Below are 18880 nucleotides of genomic sequence, written 5' to 3'. Positions count from 1 at the left end.
GAAAGTTGTGGCATCTGAATTGCTATGAATACAGGATGTTCATGCATTTGGGGAAGTGTTCCTGCAATTGTGTCCAAAGCTCTAAAGTGCAGAAATAAAACTGAGTCACTAATGTCCAAGCACCCAGAGCAGGGCATGAAAGAAAATTTTCATTGCAATTGCCTTCCTCGGTACCACAGTGCTCACCGTTATTAAAGCCATAGGTCTCTGGCTACTATAATGAGTAGGCAAGAGTTGATCATAACCAACTTGCACTGACTAATAAATTGTTTCCACAGTATTCAGTTGTCTAAAAAAGAAAACAGAAGTCCTCTTTTATGGGCCTGCATTTCTTGGACCAGATCCAGTTGTTGCTACCGGAAGTGGGGCCTGTCTCCCTGCTGTGTGCCCCCAGCCAAGCTTGGGAACATTGCCCCACAGCCAGCGGTGGGGTATGAGGGAGCCGGATAGCATTGTCCAAGTGGCTTCTACTCGGGTGCCTGGCGATAAATATCTCAGCCACGAGATATTGAACTCCTGTCCCCTAATGCTGTTTATTCACATCTTTATAGCTTTGCAGGAATGATTCAGTCACTCTGCTGCTGTCTTGGGAAAGGGTCAGACAGCTTTCTTTTCATCAGTGTAGCCTTTGAGTACAAGTTTGTCGCATAATTGTAATCATGTTCCTTTTCTAAAGGTCATATACAGATTTTAGCAAGATGTTTTATTAGCCTTACAACATCACTGTGAGGTAGACAGTGGGCCAATGTCGTCCTCGTTTTAGACATGGGTATCTAAACATCATTAGTAGTTACACAGCTGGAGCTCACATTCAAACCTAGTCTTTTGTCTGTCCAAAGAGAAAGAAATTATGGCCTAATCAGTCTCTTTGTGGGAAGACAAAAAATAGCCTCACATGAAAATCTCAAGTAAAGCCTAAAGACTCTATCGGAAATATTCGGGTGCAAAGTTGGGATCTAACCCCAGAATTCTCCAGGAAACTGGAGTTATATCTTCAATTTACTTCTGTTACCATGGAGACTTTTGATGGAGCAGTAAATACAGACCAGCCTGTATCTGGGAATGGAGGCATAAAAGGAGTTTGATATTTCAGAGTGGTCAGGAATGTGTCACCTTCTACAATGAGGGGCATTCCCTTCCTTTCTTAGCTATTTAAGGATTTTTCAGCATCCCCATGCTTCCCCATCATGTGTTCCCTCCACCCACCCCCCAATGGGATCACTTCAGTTATTTCTCTTTCCCCTTAAGAATGGTCTCTTTGGAAAGACATTCTTTAGGGGTAACTCTTGATTCACAATTAGACAGGTTGCAACAAAACCCTTTTCACTCTGCTTGAAAGAGTTGGGAAAGGTATCACAGGGTGGTAGCATTTTACCTTGGATTTGAAGGAGGAGACGCTAACCAGCAGATGCCTTGGGATTTTAATATCTTCCTGTTTCTTCTGCTAGTCCAGTGTATCTTTATGTTATTGTAACTACAGAAAAAAGTTCTTTTTCTATAAGATAACTTCAGAAGAAAAGCCCCAGTGCACCCACTGTTCCAGAAAGAAGACCTACATTTAGTATAGAATAATCATTTGGATATCAACAAGAAAAGTGTTAATTTAGAATTCTGCCCCCCACCAAAAAAAAAAAAAAAATCTGCTCTAGCTCATATATACCTAACTTCTGTCTGAAGCTCATTGCTTCTCTTCTCACATGTTTTATTTCACATATATTTTATATACCTATAGATAATCACAGATATTCCTAATTCTGGAAACCTCTCTTCCTGCTTTTCCTTAGGACTATTATATGGCATCTTTCAAGGTTCCTTTTACAGAGTTCTTCTCTAATATTGAAATAACAACATGAGACTTTATTAGTGAAGAACAGATAGCATTCCCTCATTTTATCCCATTAATTAACAATTTCAATCTCATATATGCTTTCCAGCCTGTTCCTCAGTTAGATTTGGAGATAATGAAGTAGTTTTCTGGGGACATCTCAAAAATGATCAGGAGGCACATATGCTATTTCCAGTAGATCCACACTTTGGCTTATTAGGCGTGACTTAGTTTTAGGGATAAAACCTTCCCTTCCAAGAGCTCCTGCCAGTAGAGAGTTTAAGGACCTGCTGTAAAACTTGCCTGACAAACATCTTTACCTTGTTATTTCATTAACGTGACTGAATAGATATCATTCATGACAGGCTTTCTCCCTATCTGTATTGTAAAAATACATTTCTTGTAGTACACAACACACCAGGATTTTCATATGTCTGAGACCAGAGTTCTTATATCTTTGTATCATTAATGTCTAATACAATGACTGAGGAATACCGGAATCGAACAAATATTGATTGAATGAAGAAAATAAATACATGAGTGAATGAATGAATGAATGAATGAATGAAACATAAGTTCTCTGGCATTTTCTTCTCTTTCATATCTTCATCCTCTCTCCACTGGCTACTTCTACTCAAATCTTCCCCATCTTAAATCAGCCTGCCTCTCTGCCTTAAACAATGACATATCTCTCCTGCCCGTCACCCACAAACTTTTAAAAAATATAGTCTAAACTTGCTGCCTCCACTTAACTTCCTGTTTAGTTTTTAGTCACATCCCTTGTTGGCCGCTCCACACCACTGAAATGGCAATCCTAAGAATACTCAGAATATCTCAATCACTAAGTTCCCTAACCTCTCTTGAATCCACCCTCAGACAAAATCTGTGCTTTCATTTGACCTTGTTGAACACTCAGTCATTATTAAAACTCTACTTTAATGGCTCCTAAGTTACTATTTTTTCCTAGTTCTCATACATCTCTGTTTTATTTTATTTTTGTTCAATAGTCTTTTTTTTTTTTTTTTTTTGGTCCTTAAAGAACAATAGCATTTGGCCTTGAATTTCTCCTTCCTGTTTCATGCTCTGTCCCTGGATCTTATCTTTGGTATGTTATTCTTAATTCTCAAGGTCTATGGGTATACCCAAACTTATGCAGACCTTTCACACAGGAATGAGAAATGGTATAAAAATCCCTACTGTCCCTGTTCTTCGCAAAATTTAAGCAGGTATTTAAAATTTTGTGCAACAGCTGAAAAAGCCCAGGTCCTTAAAGTTTCCTGCCCCTCGCCCCTGGAGGATGACTACCTAGACTTTAATCCTCGAAGCTTTAATTAATTATCAGAATATAACGTATCTGTTATGTATTAATACCAGGGGTAGATAAAGTGAAAGAGAAGCCTGTTTAACAATATGTCCTTCTATATGCATAGTTTTTAGTATGGGCAATATTAAGAGACTCAGTATTTGGACGGGCATTTCTGTATGCCAGATGGAGTTAGGAAACAGCTGCTTCCATTACACCTGGCATGTGCATTCTAATTGGCCTCAGACCCCACCACTCTCTGATGTCTGCCAAACAGCCTAGTGTCAGCTGGCATTTGTTATGGCAGTTATCTTTTATTTTTCTTAGAATATTGTTTAAAAATATCACCATGAAAAACATACAGGATTATATATCATGATATATTTGGGGAGAAACAATTGGAAATTATTTATTTAATATGTAAGCAGAATCTATCTCCAGCAGGGTTTTTGTTGGCGTTGCTTATTTTATGTATAGTCGGCTTCACTGACTAAGGTTATCTCTTCTGGCCTGTTTTGGCTTTTGATTCGCCATCTACCCTCCCTTCTTGGTGTCCTCTTCACCTCTTCCTCCTCGACATCTTGAAAATGATGCTAAGTTGAATGTGTTTTGGTGGCTTCTCTATCCATATTTTCTGTCCATGTTTACTAATCAATGATATACACTGGTCTGTAAAATATCAATAATAAAAACACACCGATGAAGTGAAATTATATACATAGTGATTTAGGATTGACATAGTAAAGTCCGTTCAAAGGACCTGAAGGGATCATCTGCTTCAGCCTGCCTCCTGCCTGCAGACTTAGTGATGAACAGCAGTAGTAACAACAGCAGAATCTCTGTAGTTTTCTTTACGGATTACAGAATGCTTTCACATGCACTTTTATGTCATGACATGAGGTCCAGTAATGCAGATGTTGCATTTCTCGTCCATCTTAAAATGTCACCAAATGAAGCCCTCGCAAGGGAGGACCTACCTGGAGGCTAGAGAGAGTGGGGCTGGGCGATCGCAGCTGGGCTCCTGATGCCACCTGTAACAGCACTTTCCGTCTGACCGAATGTGAGAATATAGTTCAGCACCTTGGAGGCCTAATACTGGGGTGGGGTTGTGTGTGACGTTGCCTCACCTGGGCAGCAGCCACGTCTACTTTGTTTTCAGTTTTCTCAGCAGCCGTACTGTACGGTCCCTGCTTCACTACGTATTTTATTGTATGAGTATGGACAGGGAAAGTTTTTTCAAAATCCTTAAGTTTTACGGTATCTAAATCTCCAAACTTTAAAGCATCTAAAAGATTTCTGTATCCAGAAAACAATTTGAGTGGGTATTTTTGTCAGGTGGCACTTCTTACAGGGAACCAATCTAACATTTACCTGTCAGAAAGATAGACAGGGGTGCCTGGATGGCTCCATTGGTTAAGTGTCCAACTTCAGCTCGGGTCATGATCTCGCTGTTCGTGAGTTTGAGCCCTGCATCGGGCTCTGCTGACAGCTCAGAGCCTGGAGCCTGCTTCAGATTCTGTGTCTCCCTCTCTCTCTGCTCCTCCCCCACTCACGCTCTGTCTCTCTTTCAAAAATAAATGAAACATTTAAAAAAATTTTTTTAAAAAAAGGAAAGATAGCTACAGATTAAGCCTTGCCATGCGTAAAACATCTGTTTGGTACTTTGGAGGAAAGCAGGAAATACAAGAGCAAATTGGTTAGAAAGAAGAAGTGTATCCAACCTTATATTTTATATTCTCAAGTATCTCCATGTGTTCATAGGATGAGAAATCACAGAGGTTGGGATGGTTGTGAAAAGGAAGAATAGAGGGCGTACTGAGAGGGAATTCCCTGAGCCGGGAGGGGAAGCAGCTTGACTGTGAAGATAAGATTGTTCCTGGAATGTTTAATTGGAGCATTTCTCCACAGAGACATGCAGGGGTGGCAGTTGGGACCTTGATACTTCAAAAAAAAAAAAGAAAAGAAAGAAAGAAAGAAAGAAAGAAAGAAAGAAAGAAAGAAAGAAAGAAAGAAAGAAAGAAAGAAAGAAAAGAAAAAAGAGAATTTATTTGCTTATGGTGGAAGAATATTTGTCCTAAAAAGTCAATTCAGTGATACATTTTTTATTCCTTTTTGCAGATGTTACGCTTCTTATTGAAACAGTGATTGCTGCTAATATGTCTTTGAATGCCAACTGCACGTGCCTTTTGTGCCCTTTGCAGAAACTACAGTCATCCCTCAATGATGCTGCTATGTCATGATCAAACTACTTCAGCCCTTATTAGACATGATCGATCCAGCAGATTTAGGGGTTGTATTCGATGTGGGATTTGACTTGCAATTATCCATCACACTAGAAAACTATTCGAATCAATCTTTCTTTATTACCATTTTGATCATAATTCTAACTGCTCTGTTTTTATATAAGGTTGCCATTACCACCTGGGGCTTTTTCAGGACTCTGGAAGAATCAGGAAGCATTCAAGCATTTATACTTTGAAAAATTTCCTGTAAGAACTTTATTATACTTTAAAAAACAACAACAACAACAACCTTCCAAAGTACTTCTTTATAGTTCTTGGCTATTAAATTGAGCAGCTTTGTTCTGGAATCATAGATAATACTACAACTCTTAAAGTTTATCTGGACCAAGTTCTAGATCTCAGTGTCCAAAGTAGAATTATCTAAATGAGTCATTTTTATATTTATTTTTCTCAGTCTGTGGACATAGAAAATTTTCAGTTTCTCTTAGCACATTTTCCTGAAATTTAGCAGCCCTCATTATCAGGAAAGTTTCTGTCAAGTTAAAAACTTTGGGGCCATCTATTCTTTCCTACGTTGGATCCCTCTGCAGAATGAAAGCACCGGATGAGAATTGTACACTGTCACTAGGCCCCCTTCATCCCCTAAGCTGGTTATGTGAGCAAAGTACATTCAGATGGCCCACGGCCCACAAGTTGTATTTTTCTATCCCTTGCCTATTTTTGACATTTTGTTCCTGAATGTTCTCTCTTAGCTTTTTATTTTAAACTCTCATTTTTAAACTATGGACACATGCTAGAGACGGTGTTCTCCCAGCACAACCTCCAGTACCCTGGATAACAAAAAGTGTTCTCCTACTTTGTGTTTTGGCATTTTTTACCTGTTTCTCCATATCACCGTGATGTGTTTTGTGTTTATAACAGCACTTTACTGATAATCCACATCAGGTCCCACCATCATACTGCTGCTGTCCTTTCACCTCTGTTTCTTTCCCTGAGACAGCCTTGGTTCTCCTCGTTATGCATTAGATGAAAAAATAAATAAATAAATGGTCATAATTTCATAAAAAAAACGAAGTCTCAGTATTTAGCATTTTATCTTTATTATTTGTGAGTGAAAGACAGGTAACCTCATCAGCCAGACAAATGACAAGATTTAAAATAGCTTCCTTTAGAAGGAGATCATGGAGTTAAATGACCTCAGTAGCTAAGATTAAACATGCCCCAAAGGACTGTGGCAGGGAAGATTTGTCAGTAGGGTTGACTCCTGTCAGCCCAATCTATCTGCCTGATGGGCCGCTGTGAAGTCATCAGAGTTCTGATGTGATTAATTACACCCGACAATGGCAAATCAGATGTGAGTGTGGTTTTAACATGATCACCTTTAACACTGAAAGCTCTTTCAAAGTCTCAGTTTATGGGTAAACTGTATGGAGTGACTCTACACTCGCCTTGTTACCCTGACCTCATACTTCTCATTAAAGGGCTTGGCCACAGTACAACAAGGTTGAGTAACTTGCCTGTCATTTAGAAGTGATGGAGCTGAAAATTGAACATAAAATCTGATTCCAGAGTCCATTCTCTTTAACTGTACTCTAGGTTTTCTCTCCAACAGAAATCGCAATAAGAGCTGACAATTACAGAGGGCTTATGATGTGCCAGAGTCGCCCTCTAGGTATAAACCATCTCATTTATGCTTCATGGAGGCCTTACAGGGTATAGTTCACTACCCTGTTTAACAGATGAGCGTCCTGAATCTCAGAAAGATTAGGAAACCAAATAGTGACTCATCTGGATTGTTCCTAAAGTCTGTGCTCATTACGTAAGAATCAAGATGACTGAAAAGCATTAGAAGAAATATTTCTTTCTACTTCTTATTCCTCTTTATTCATCATTCTATTGTGATTTTCTGGGTCAGTGAAGATGTGCTGCTACTTTGAGTTGATTAAAAATTATACTTCATCCTTATTATATTTCACGGAAGCTTGAGTCCAATCCAAATTCATGTTAATAAACTTAGCGCTGTATTTTCTAATTATTCATAGAGAGCTTTAAAGCTTTTAAAAATTAATATAATTAATGAAGAAATCTATCAGAATTACTTTACAAAACCAAAGTATATTGGAAATATTGAACTATTCTTCATTAAAAAAATTGAGTTCATAAACTTTATAACTTATAGTTCAGACACTTAACTTGACCATATATAAGAACACTTAAATTAATTCCTGGCTGTTAGAGGAGCAAAGAAGTTCTAGTAAGTTACCAAAATCAAAAGGAATTTGATTCCATAGTCTAGCTATGAAAAAAGTCAAATGCATGGAGTAAATCCATTTTTATCGCATTTTATATATACCAAGCTTAAATGATTGTCTTACCTAGCAATACATGCTAATTAGACATTATTGATTCTTATTTACAGGGATACTATGACACCATGGATGCTGGTTACATGGATGAAGAAGGCTATCTATATGTTATGTCTCGAGTTGATGACGTGATAAATGTTGCAGGTCACAGAATTTCTGCAGGTGCTATTGAAGAGGTATTGATGAATATTGGTTTACTATTCCAGGTAGTATTTAGAGACAGAGCTGAACTTAAGTTAATATTGAGGTTAAGTCACTGTACCTGGAAAATTACTGTACCCTTCAATGGAAGCAGAGGCTAGATTACTCTAGTATTTCTCTTCCCTTATTTCTTCTTGTGTAAATCTTCATATTCTCCAAACTCCCTGATCTCTGCCTGGGTGGTAGTGAGGAATTTTAAGGATATATATGTGTTATTTATAGAAAAGCCTATATATATATATGTATATATATGTATATATATATGTATATATATGTATATATATATGTATATATATGTATATTTATATGTATATATATGTATATATATACACACACACATACATATATATATGTATACATATATATCCTTAAAATTCATATATATATATATATATATATATATATATATATATAGGCTATAGCCTATAAATATATATATTTAATTTTTTAATGTTTATTTTTAAGAAAGACAGATGGGGGGGAGAGAGAGAGAGACAGAGCATGAACAGGGGAGGGGCAGAGAGAAAGGGAGATACAGAATCTGAAGCAGGCTCCAGGCTCTGAGCTGTCAGGACACAGCCCAATGCGGGACTCAAAGTCACGAACCATGAGATCATGACCTGAGCTGAAGTCGGTCGCTTCACTGACTGAGCCACCCAGGCGCCCCACTAGAAGGAGAGCCTATATATTTTGGCTTCTTGATAGCCTCTATCTTCTTGTTTTGCTCTTGCTTGATAACCAGGTTGCATATAGCCTTTAAGTGGTATGAGATTTAGACATTTTATTCTAATCTTAAATCCTGAGAATTTTCTTCCAACGTAAACACATTGCCACAGAGTCCCCAGAAGATTTTTTTTAATGTTTTTGGTTTTTGATTTTTACATTTACATAGAGTAAAATCCACTTTATTGTTGTATAATACCATGAATCTCTATACTTGTTTGATTCTTGGAACCATCACCACAGACAGACAGGATACAGAAAAATGTCAACACTGCCAAAGACGTCTGTCATAAAATTATCTTTGTATTCTAACCCTTCCCATTCCTAACCCTTGGTAACTACTGATTTTTCGTTTCTATGTTTTTGCTTCTCTAGAATGCCATATAAATGGAATAACACTGTATGTAGCATTTTGAGACTGGGTTATTTCATTTAGGGAAATACATTTGAGATCCATCCACGTTTTGTGTATATCACTAACTTGTCCTTTTATATTGCTGTGCGGTATTCCGTGTGTGCATGTACTAACCAGTTTCTGCATCTATTCACTCATTAAAGGATATTTGGATTATTTCTAGTTAGGAAAAATTTTGAATAATTCTGTTATATACATTCATGTATAGGTTTTTGGGCAAAATTCATTTTCATTTTTCTGGGATAAATACCTATAGTGGTTTGCTGGTTTATATGGTAAGTGTATGTTTAATCTTGTAAGAAACTGTCAAACTGTTTTTCTATAGTGTCTGTGCACTTTTACGTTCACACCAGCAGTGTTTAAGAGTTTCTATTTCTTCTTCATCAACACTTGGAGTTGTCATTATTCTTTATTTAAACCATTCTAGTAGATGTGAAATGGTATCTCATTGTGCTTTTAATTTGCTTCTCTCTAATGACTTACTGACATTGGGCATCTTTTGATACACTTGTTTCTCATCCACATATCTTCTTTGGTAAAATACTTGTTGACATCATCTGCCCCCCCCCTCTTTTTTTTTTAATTAGGTTGTTTTCTTATTTTTCAGTTTTGAGAGTCCTTTATCTGATACATGATATGCAAATACTGTCTTCCAGTCTGTGGCTAGTCTTTTTATTCTCTTAACAGTGTTCTTAACAGAGCGGAAGTATTTTTTATATTGATGAAGTCAAGTTCACTAACTTTTTTTCTTTGACAGATCGTGATTTTGGTGTTGTATCTTAGATTTCTTTCCTAACCTAAGGTCATAAATATTTCTCATTCGTTTTGACCTAAGAATTTTATAGTTTCACGTTTTGCACTTAGTTTAGTATTTCACATTTTCTATCAGTTTACATTTACATTTTGAGTTTTCATGTCTGTGTGTGAATGGTGCAGGATGTAGTTGAGGATTATTACTTTTTTTTAAATATGGATGTCAGTAGTTCCAAGTATCAGTTCTTGCAGACCCCCTTTCTCCTTTAAATTTCCTTTACACCTTTGTCCAAATCAGCTGACAGTGTTTGAATGGATCTATTCTTAGAGCATGTCTTCTCTTTCATTTTTCTTTGTGTTTATCTCTTTACCAATAATATTCTGTCTTGACACTGTAGCTTTTATGGAATGCCTTCCAGTTGAATGGTGTCCACATTTGTTCTTCTTTTTCAAAGTTGTTTTGGATGTTCCAGTTCCCCTACTTTTCCATGTATATTTTAGAATGAGCTTTTGATTGGGTCTTAATCTATAGATTCTTTTGAGAAAAATTGATATCTGACCTATACTGAATCTTCCAATCCATGAATTTTATACATGTCTCCATGCCTTTAGGTCTCTTTTGATAGGTTTCGTCAATATTTTATACTTTTTAGTATACAGATTCTGAGCATATTTTGTTAGCTTTATACCTAAGTATTTAATGTTTAAGGTAGTGCAAATAGAATCTTTTTTAAAATTTTGGTTTCTAAATTTTCACTGCTAGTGGATAGAAATACTATTCACTTCTTTGAGCTGGTATTTTTTATAGATTTCTTGAGATTTCCTATATAGATAATCCATCATGTTGTCTGTGAGTAGGGATAGTTTTATTGCTGTCTTTTTAGTCTGAATGCCTTTTATTCATTTTTTCTTGCCTTCTTGAGCTGGCTAAAACTTCCAGTATGATATTGACTAAGAGTTGTGAGAGTAGACACCCTTGCCTTGTTTTTATCTTAGGGTAAAAAAATTCAATACCTTACCATTATGAATGTTTCCTGGAGAGCTGTGTGGCTCAGTCTATTAAATGTCCTCTTGATTTTGGCTCAGGTCATGATCTCATGGTTTGTGAGTTTGAGCCCTGCATGGGGATCTGCACTGACAGCATGAAGCCTGCTTGGAATTCTCTCTCTCTCTCCATATATCTCTGCTCCTTTCCCACTGGTCTCTCTCTCTCTCTCTCTCTCTCTCTCCACCCCCCTCAACATAAATAAACATTAAAAAAAAAAGTTTCCTGTCAGTGTTTCTGGAGATAAACTTTATCAAATTAAGATGTTCATTCTATTCCTAATTTGATAAGTTAAAAAAATTTTTTTAATGTTTATTTATTTTTGAGAGATAGAGAGAGACAGAGTGTGAGCAGGGGAGGGTCAGAGAGAGGGAGATACAGAATCAGAAGCAGGCTCCAGAGCTGTCAGCACAGAGCCCAGTGCAGGGCTCAAACTCATGAACTGTGAGATCATGGCCTGAGCCGAAGTTGGACGCTTAACTGACTGGGCCATCCAGGTGCCCCTGTAATTTGATGAGATTTTTCAAAAATCTTGAGTGAATGCCACATTTTGCCAAGTGCCTTTTCTGCTTCTATTGATATGGTCATGTGGCTTTTCTTTTTAAGCCTTTTAATATGTGAGTTACATTAATTAATTTTCAAATGTTCAGTCTTGCATTACTAGATAAACCTTACTTGGTTGCAATGTTTTTATATATTGATTTTTTACAAACATCTATAGTAATTCTCTTTGTTCTGAAGTTGGTCATCTGTGGTAATCACATAGCCACTCCATCTTTTGTGTTTCAATCTTCTGTCTTTTGCCATCGTTTCATTTGGATCATTATGGATCATTATGGATCCATATAAATCCATCATCCGGATCATTATGCTTTCTATGGACTTGTAGATAGCATATAGTTGGATTTTCCTTTTGTTTTTATCCAATCTGAAAATCTCTATCTTTTAACTGGTGGTGTTTTTGGACCACTTACATTTAAACTAATTATTCGTATGTTTATATTTATGCCTATCAGTTTATTGGTTTTTCTTTTTGCCTTCATTCTCCTCATTTGCCCTTTTTCCCTTCTTTTAAGTCATTTCTTTCTTTTTTTTTTTTTCTTTTCTTTTTTTTTTTTTGATAGCTTTTGTTTCTTTACTGAGAACTTCTGTTTCCATTCATTCCAGGAAGGTTTGCCCATACTTCTTGGGCCATGGCTATTTCTGGGTTTTTAATATTCATCTTTGTCAATTTTATCCTGAATTGGCAAATGGGATGTTATAGGTCAAAGACAGATTTCTGGGTAGTAAGTGTGTCATTGCCCTCTTACCTGAGGTCTTAGCCCTAGTCCTACATAAGCACCAGACACTTCTAGATGACAGAGAAGGGAGATAATTTTTCTCTGCTTCTAAAGGGGAATGGAGCAGCTTCTTCACTCCTCCTCAGAAGGTCTCCTAAACTGAAGGGCCTGCATCCAGACTCCACTCTTTGATATGTAAATAAAATCTCTCCAGGAGCCGGACAGCCCTGTGAATCTCAACTCTTACAACCTAGAAATGTTTACAAGATCTGAGGCCTCATCTTTTTTGACATGTCAATACCTAGGAAGCTAGTGAGCCAGTCTCCCTAGCACTTTGTAAGTTTAACCTAGGGAGCTAGTCTAGACTTTAATAATTTTGCCCTCCCAGGTAAATTAGAAAAAGTCTTATTATCCTGTCAGATCAGAGCAATTAACTCGACAAATAGCTATAGATCAAATTCTCATGGTATTTGAAGATTCTCAACAGGCTAGGGCTTTTTATAGGAACAATGAGGAATCCAGGAAAGTTTTATCCCCCTGCTGCCATTATAATAGCTGCATTAAAATCTTTGTCTGATAAATCTAATATTTGGGTCACCTTGGAGTTGGCATCTATTGACTGATGGTCTTTTTTCTTGAGATGTTTAGGTTTTCCCGATTTCTTTTATGTCCAGTAACTTTAGATTTTATCCTAGATATTTTGAATATGACATTATGAGATTTTGGATCCTGTTTAAATCATCTGGATTTGTGTTCTTGTGATTATTTATTTTAGTTAAAATCAGATCATGCCCACTTTCTATGGGCTGTGGTTCTAATGTCAATTTAATTTTCAAATACTCCGAAGTGCTGTTTGATCCATCTCACTTGTGTGTCTCCCAGAGGCCAATCTGAAACTCGAGTTAAGTGCTCAAAATCCTCACTGTGCTGATTCTGGTTGGATTCACACATGCACAAATCTGGGGTGGGCTCAGGACTACTTTAAATACACAGATTGAAAGTATGCCTTTCTCCAACTCCTTCCTCTCCATAATTTACTTTGTACTTTCTGATTTCCAAGGCTCCTCATTGCTGCTCTTCTGGGTAAAAAGTCAGGGCTTTACCCTCCCTATGTTCTTACCAGGGTTCAATACTGCATGTTCTACTTACACAGCGTGCCTGGGCGGAGGATGGGATTCTGTCTCATTGACAGCACTTTGTGTAGAGCAGGGCAAGTTAACAGGGACTGCCTGGCTGCTATTGTGGGAGGAGGGGGCGGGGGACAAATGACATTGAACTTTCTAGACTCCCTTAGATTGGGTGCTTTTTTTTGTGGGGGGGGGGGTCTCCCAAGGCGCCATCCCACAGGATGCACACCAGTAGTGGAGGAAGGAAAGGACACAGCTCTTTGCTGGCCTTCATTTGGAGTAGGGTGTGGAAAGTCAACAAGGTTGCTACAGCTCGGTAGGAAGGAAGAGGGACAGTGCTTCCTTGTTGGTGTTCACCTAGAGGAGAGAGGTAGCATGAAAAGGATTGTTTCCCAGATCCTCTGCTCCTTTCCCTAGACCTCTGTAAAGGCAGATGTTTTGGGGGCTTTTTCTGTCTGCACTTATTGGCAGTTCCATCTTTTGTGCTACTCCAGCATCCAGGCCGGAATATGCAGGAGGCAAACAAACAAACCATAATGACAACAAAAACCAAATCCTACAAAGAAACAAACAAAAAAGAGGGGATTCACCATCAGGTTGTGTCTCAAGTTTATAATTCTAATAGTGTCATCTGATCTGGTTTTTTCAGCCCGGAGTTTTTCACTGCAATTAGTGAAAGTGATAAGGTGGAGTGTATTTATTCCATCTTTATCAGAACCAAACCCAGAATCATTTTTAAATGGAATAGAGCAAACTATAGTTTAAATGAAAGAAAATATTTAAAGTAGTATGAGTACTAATCCAGTGGGATCAGAGCATGCAGAATCAAAGTTTACTTCTCTTTCCTATAATTAAAAGATGGTCACCTTCTTTAATTTTTTTTTAACATTTATTTATTATTTTTTGGAGACAGAGACAGAGTAGGAGCAGGGCAGGGTCAGAGAGAGACACAGAATCTGAAGCAGGCTCCAGGCTCTGAGCTATCAGCACAGAGCCCGAGACAGGGCTCAAACTCAAGAACCGTGAGATCAAGACCTGAGCTGAAGTCGGTCGCTTAACTGACTGAGCCACCCAGGTGCCCCACTGGTCACCTTCTTTAAAAATCATACTTCTTTCAGCTAAAACAAAACATATGAACACTTCTTGTCATGTTGGCTTGTGTGTGTGTGTGTGTGTGTGTGACAGTTTGATATTATTTGAGTAAAAAGAAAGAATTCTATATAATATTTTGGGATATGTGGCTTTGTTCTCTATTATAATATTATCTTGTTTTTAACCTACTCTGAATTTTGTGATAACCTGAAATTGAAATTTATGCTTCATGTATTTTGGTGTGTTGGCAAAAGGTTGTTCTGGTTGCATGAACTTTTAATTTCTTGCCTGTAGGAGATTACCTCCAATATTCACCTGTATTTCTGGCAGACTCAGCTAATCAAAATTTGGAGATTACATATGCACAGCTTTTATTATCAAAGTTCTTGGTTCTCTCTTTTATTTTTAGAATAAAAAGGGAAGTATCAATCTATTTAAATATATGTTTCTACTGACATCCTCACTGTATGTAATCAGAGAATGAGGCAGGCAGAAGATAGTTAAAATGACAAAATTGGAAAAAAAAAAAAAAACATGCTGAAATCAATGCTTCCCAACAAGAATTTTGTCACTAGATCTTGGAGTAATTACAGCACATAATAGGACACCTGCCAGCCTTCAAGCCTTCTTGAAGTGAATGTCTCCCTTTGTATAAATTAAATGATTAACTCTATTGTATACTTACGTCTAATAAAGAAGTTAGTAACTCAATTCATATCAGGTTTGTTTCTTTATGATGACATCCTTTAAAGAGTTGGGAACTAACATTTTTTACTGGCTTTTTCCCACATTCTATAAAAATTGCTTAACATATTGATAATTAATATGTATGTGAAATGTTTTTATTGATGACATAACCAACTTTTATTAAAGTGTCCAAACCTTACTTTACATGTAGATGCTTTCCAGGATTCCCATTAGGATTCTCAATTGTCAATTTTGAATGCTGAATTCTATTTTGAGTTTTTGAAATAGGATGTGAGGGTCTTAATGCATGGGAGTGTCATCTGTAATAATTCAAAATAGACTGAATATTGCTTTTATATATAGTAAAAATCTGTGCCTTCCCAGTTTCTTAAAGTAAAATATGACAAGTGCATTACATAAGACTAATCAAACAAATTCTATTAAAGTTACTACATCAAAAACATTTTAGGAAACTATATGTTCTTTTCTGTTCTCATCATAAGAAAACAAGAGTTCTAGAATAGCTTTTATAAATTGAAGAGGATCTTATCCTTGCAGATCTCAACACCTGTTAGGGCCTTCTGTAACTATTAAAGAACAATTGTATTTTAAAAGTTAATCTTTGAAAGTCTGGCATCTAGGTAGACACTTGGAATATTCTGGTGGAAGTTCAAGGTGTTCTTAAGAAAATTGGGTCTGAAATCTGCTAGTTCAGGTCTTATGAGCCAAAATTACCAGGAGCCAATGCGGTCCTTCTTGCTTGGTGCTCTTTCGCTGCTGTGGGCAGGCTATCGTGCATAGACACCTCCAGGGAACAAATTAGGCTCTCTGATTTCATTCATTCACTTGTAGCTTAAAATAATCCCACTGGTATTGTTGGGAACTTGGAAATCTGGCATTAAAATACTGCACTTAAAGCCTAGGGCAGTGTTCATTGCAATTTGCCCTCTGGAAGTTTATTCTAACCATAGTTTCACTGTTTGTTTTCCAAGTTGGCTATTTTGTTTGCTATTTTTAGAAGTGATTTCTTCAGCATCGAATATATTTCCATAAAGTGTATATTCAACAAAGATGCCATGTAATTTCTGTTCTACTCAGCATTAAATGATTACTGGATTTAAATAGTTGTAAAATTGCTGAATATTTTCCTGAGTATGAATATGAATACTGATAATAATGTAGAATCTGACTCCAACATCAGAGGGAATGAAAAAGCATTCTTCTTTTCCCTACTGCAGACACAATCTCCCACCAAAACTTGCTCCTTGCATTTTATGAAAGTGCTTGATTTAAACTAATACTTCTAAGATTAAACTACTTAAAAACATAATTAAGAGATCTGTATAATTCAGCTCACTAAAGCCAAAAAACCTTCCAAATCCATTAAAATTTACCTAGAAATGACAGTACCCCAAAATCAACAAATGACAAGCATTTACAAGGACTGTTACCCTAACATTTATACAGATATTCCTCAATTTGAGAAGACGTTATATCTTGATAAACTTATTGTAAATTGAAAAGATCATAAGTTGAAAATACATTTAATACACTTAACCTGCCAAACATCATAACTTAGCCTACCTTACCTTAAACATGCTCAGAACACTAACATCAGCCTACAGTTGGGCAAAATCATCTTATGTAAATACTTTGTAACAAAGTGTTGAATAGCTCGTGTAATTTATTGGCTATGGTACTGAAAATGAAAAAGAGAATGGTGGTATGGGTAGAGAGTGGTTGTAAGCGTAACAGTTGTTTACCCTGTGATCACTTGGCTGTCTGGGTGCCGAGGCTTCCCCCACTGCCCAGTGTCTCAAGAAAGGATTGTACCACATATCCTAGCCTAGGAAAAGACCACAATTCAAAATTTGAAGCATAGTTTCTACTGAACTCATATTGCTTTCAGACCACCCTAAAGACGAAAAGTCGTAAATTGGAACCATTGCACACTTTTGGTTGAGACAATTACCTTTTAAGTTGTGTTAGTTTTTCAGTTCTTAAATGCCAGTTAATCACAGAGGCTTATGGGTTTTATGTGGAGAAAATATATGAAAATGGCTCTGGATATTTTTAGCCCCCCAAGACATTTGGTTTCTGTCCCTTAAATGTTGCCAAGACATAATTCGATGCTTTCCTTTTTAATGATTCAGTTGTTGCAATCATTATTTAGCATGTAAATATTATTTATGGAGCCAACATAGAAAGCCATCCCCCCCTTCCTTTATGGCATCTTTTCAATACTGGTGGATTAATATAATATTTTATCGAGTATAATAATGAACCTTGTTTACAGATGACATAAAATTCTGGTAAATGATTATGTTTTTCACAGATTTTTAAGAGCTTGTCTACAAACTAGGAAAAATGTGAAACTCTGATACTGTAGAAAACTGTGTTATATATTCTGATTTTAAAGTACTCTGCCCATATGGAAAACCAGTCAGAATTTTCCCATCCACATCTTTAAAAAAATTTTTTTTTAAATGTTTATTCACTTTTGAGAGAGAGAGAGAGAAAGTGAGCAGGGGAGGGGCAGAGAGAAGCAGGCTCCAGGTTCAGAGTTGTCAGCACAGAGCCCGACACGGGGCTCGAACTCACGAGCCGTGAGATCATGACCTGAGCTGAAGTTGGATGCTTAACCAACCGAGCCACCCAGGAACCCCCCTTCATCCACTTCTAAACATACTAATACTGAGGGTAGAAACGTGGTGAAATTAAAACAATACGGTGAATGAATGGCAAACTAGAAGGTTTGATGTTTGATTTAGTTAAAATTGCACTGGTTAGGTGACAAAATACCTGGATGATCAAAATTTTTTTTTAATAGTAATTTGAGCAGATACATTGGCATTTAAAAAACTAAGGTAGAGAGGCTTATGGCACCAATGAACACTTTAACAATTTCTTCTTTGACAATCAAAACTCTGGTTAGCCAGAAAAAAGTTTTTCTCCACCCATGAAGGGAATCCTAAGCCAGAAGTATAGGATCGGGCCCACCAAAACGACATCCTATCTGCCATCGACAAAATATTGTCTCCACAGACTGAGTATACTAACTCCCAGTACAGATCTCTGGCAATGAAATTTGTCTCTAGCATCTGCACCTAACACATAAATAAGATCTTAACAAATGGGAAGCCGTTGGAAGCATTTTGAGAGTTCCAACTGAAGCACTGGGAGAAGATGGTGTTGTGTGGTCTGTATAGTACATGTTTTGCAGGAGCTTTTTAGTCAGACCCAACTAATGGAAGATGCAGTACACAGCTCTATCTCAGCAATGAAGTGAATAAAATATGTACCACAGAAAATAATTTATTGAACACATCCTATCGTCAGCACTGGAAGAGTCAAAAACTATGTGGCTGGCAACTCTTATAACTCAGTCCTTCAAAGTGGATGGTAACAACAGGATATGGGAGAAATGTTGATTTCTGTGCTTAATCAGGGGCAGTGTGAGGTAGTGCACCAGCTTTGCACCCAACATTCTAGTTGTTCGCTGAGTCTTCCAGGACTCATTTTCAACTTGGTGTAATTAAAAGAAAAAAAAAAGATTTTCCTGGAAACTTTGGGACTGGAAAGCATCATGTCCCAGATTCTGCTGTGTTTTTCCCTGTCTCTCTGGTTGTGCCTTTTTCGTCTCGTTTGTCAGCTACTCCTTTTTCATGTAGCCATTAAATGTCAGAGTTCCTTAAGGCTTTCATCTTCTTATTGCTTTCTCCCTAATTTATTTTTTATTTTTTAACAGTTATTTTTGAGAGACAGAGAGAGAGAGACAGAACATGAGCAGGGAAGGGCAGTGAGAGGGAGACACAGAAGC

The 18880-nt window shown here is 37.1% G+C and overlaps 1 protein-coding gene and 1 long non-coding RNA gene across 5 annotated transcripts in view; one reads left to right on the top strand and one right to left on the bottom strand.

Moving 5' to 3' along the window:
- Nucleotides 1-18880, top strand: part of ACSS3 (acyl-CoA synthetase short chain family member 3) — a 156318-nt gene that overhangs the window by 133029 nt on the left and 4409 nt on the right. Inside the window, exons 12-13 of the mRNA XM_025926555.2 lie at nt 5536-5617; nt 7791-7913. Coding sequence (XP_025782340.2) covers nt 5536-5617; nt 7791-7913 — 205 coding nt within the window. The remainder of the gene's footprint in view (nt 1-5535; nt 5618-7790; nt 7914-18880) is intronic.
- The window catches only part of LOC112863452 (uncharacterized), a 90007-nt gene that overhangs the window by 70137 nt on the left and 990 nt on the right, over nt 1-18880 (bottom strand). The gene's annotated exons all lie outside the window — the stretch shown is intronic.

Source organism: Puma concolor, chromosome B4 (assembly GCF_028749965.1).
Source record: "Puma concolor isolate L17-30 chromosome B4, mPumCon1.1.hap2, whole genome shotgun sequence".
Classification (NCBI taxonomy): Eukaryota; Metazoa; Chordata; class Mammalia; order Carnivora; family Felidae; genus Puma; species Puma concolor.
Note: the sequence above shows the minus strand (reverse complement) of the source record. Positions and strands in the feature narration are given on the sequence as shown.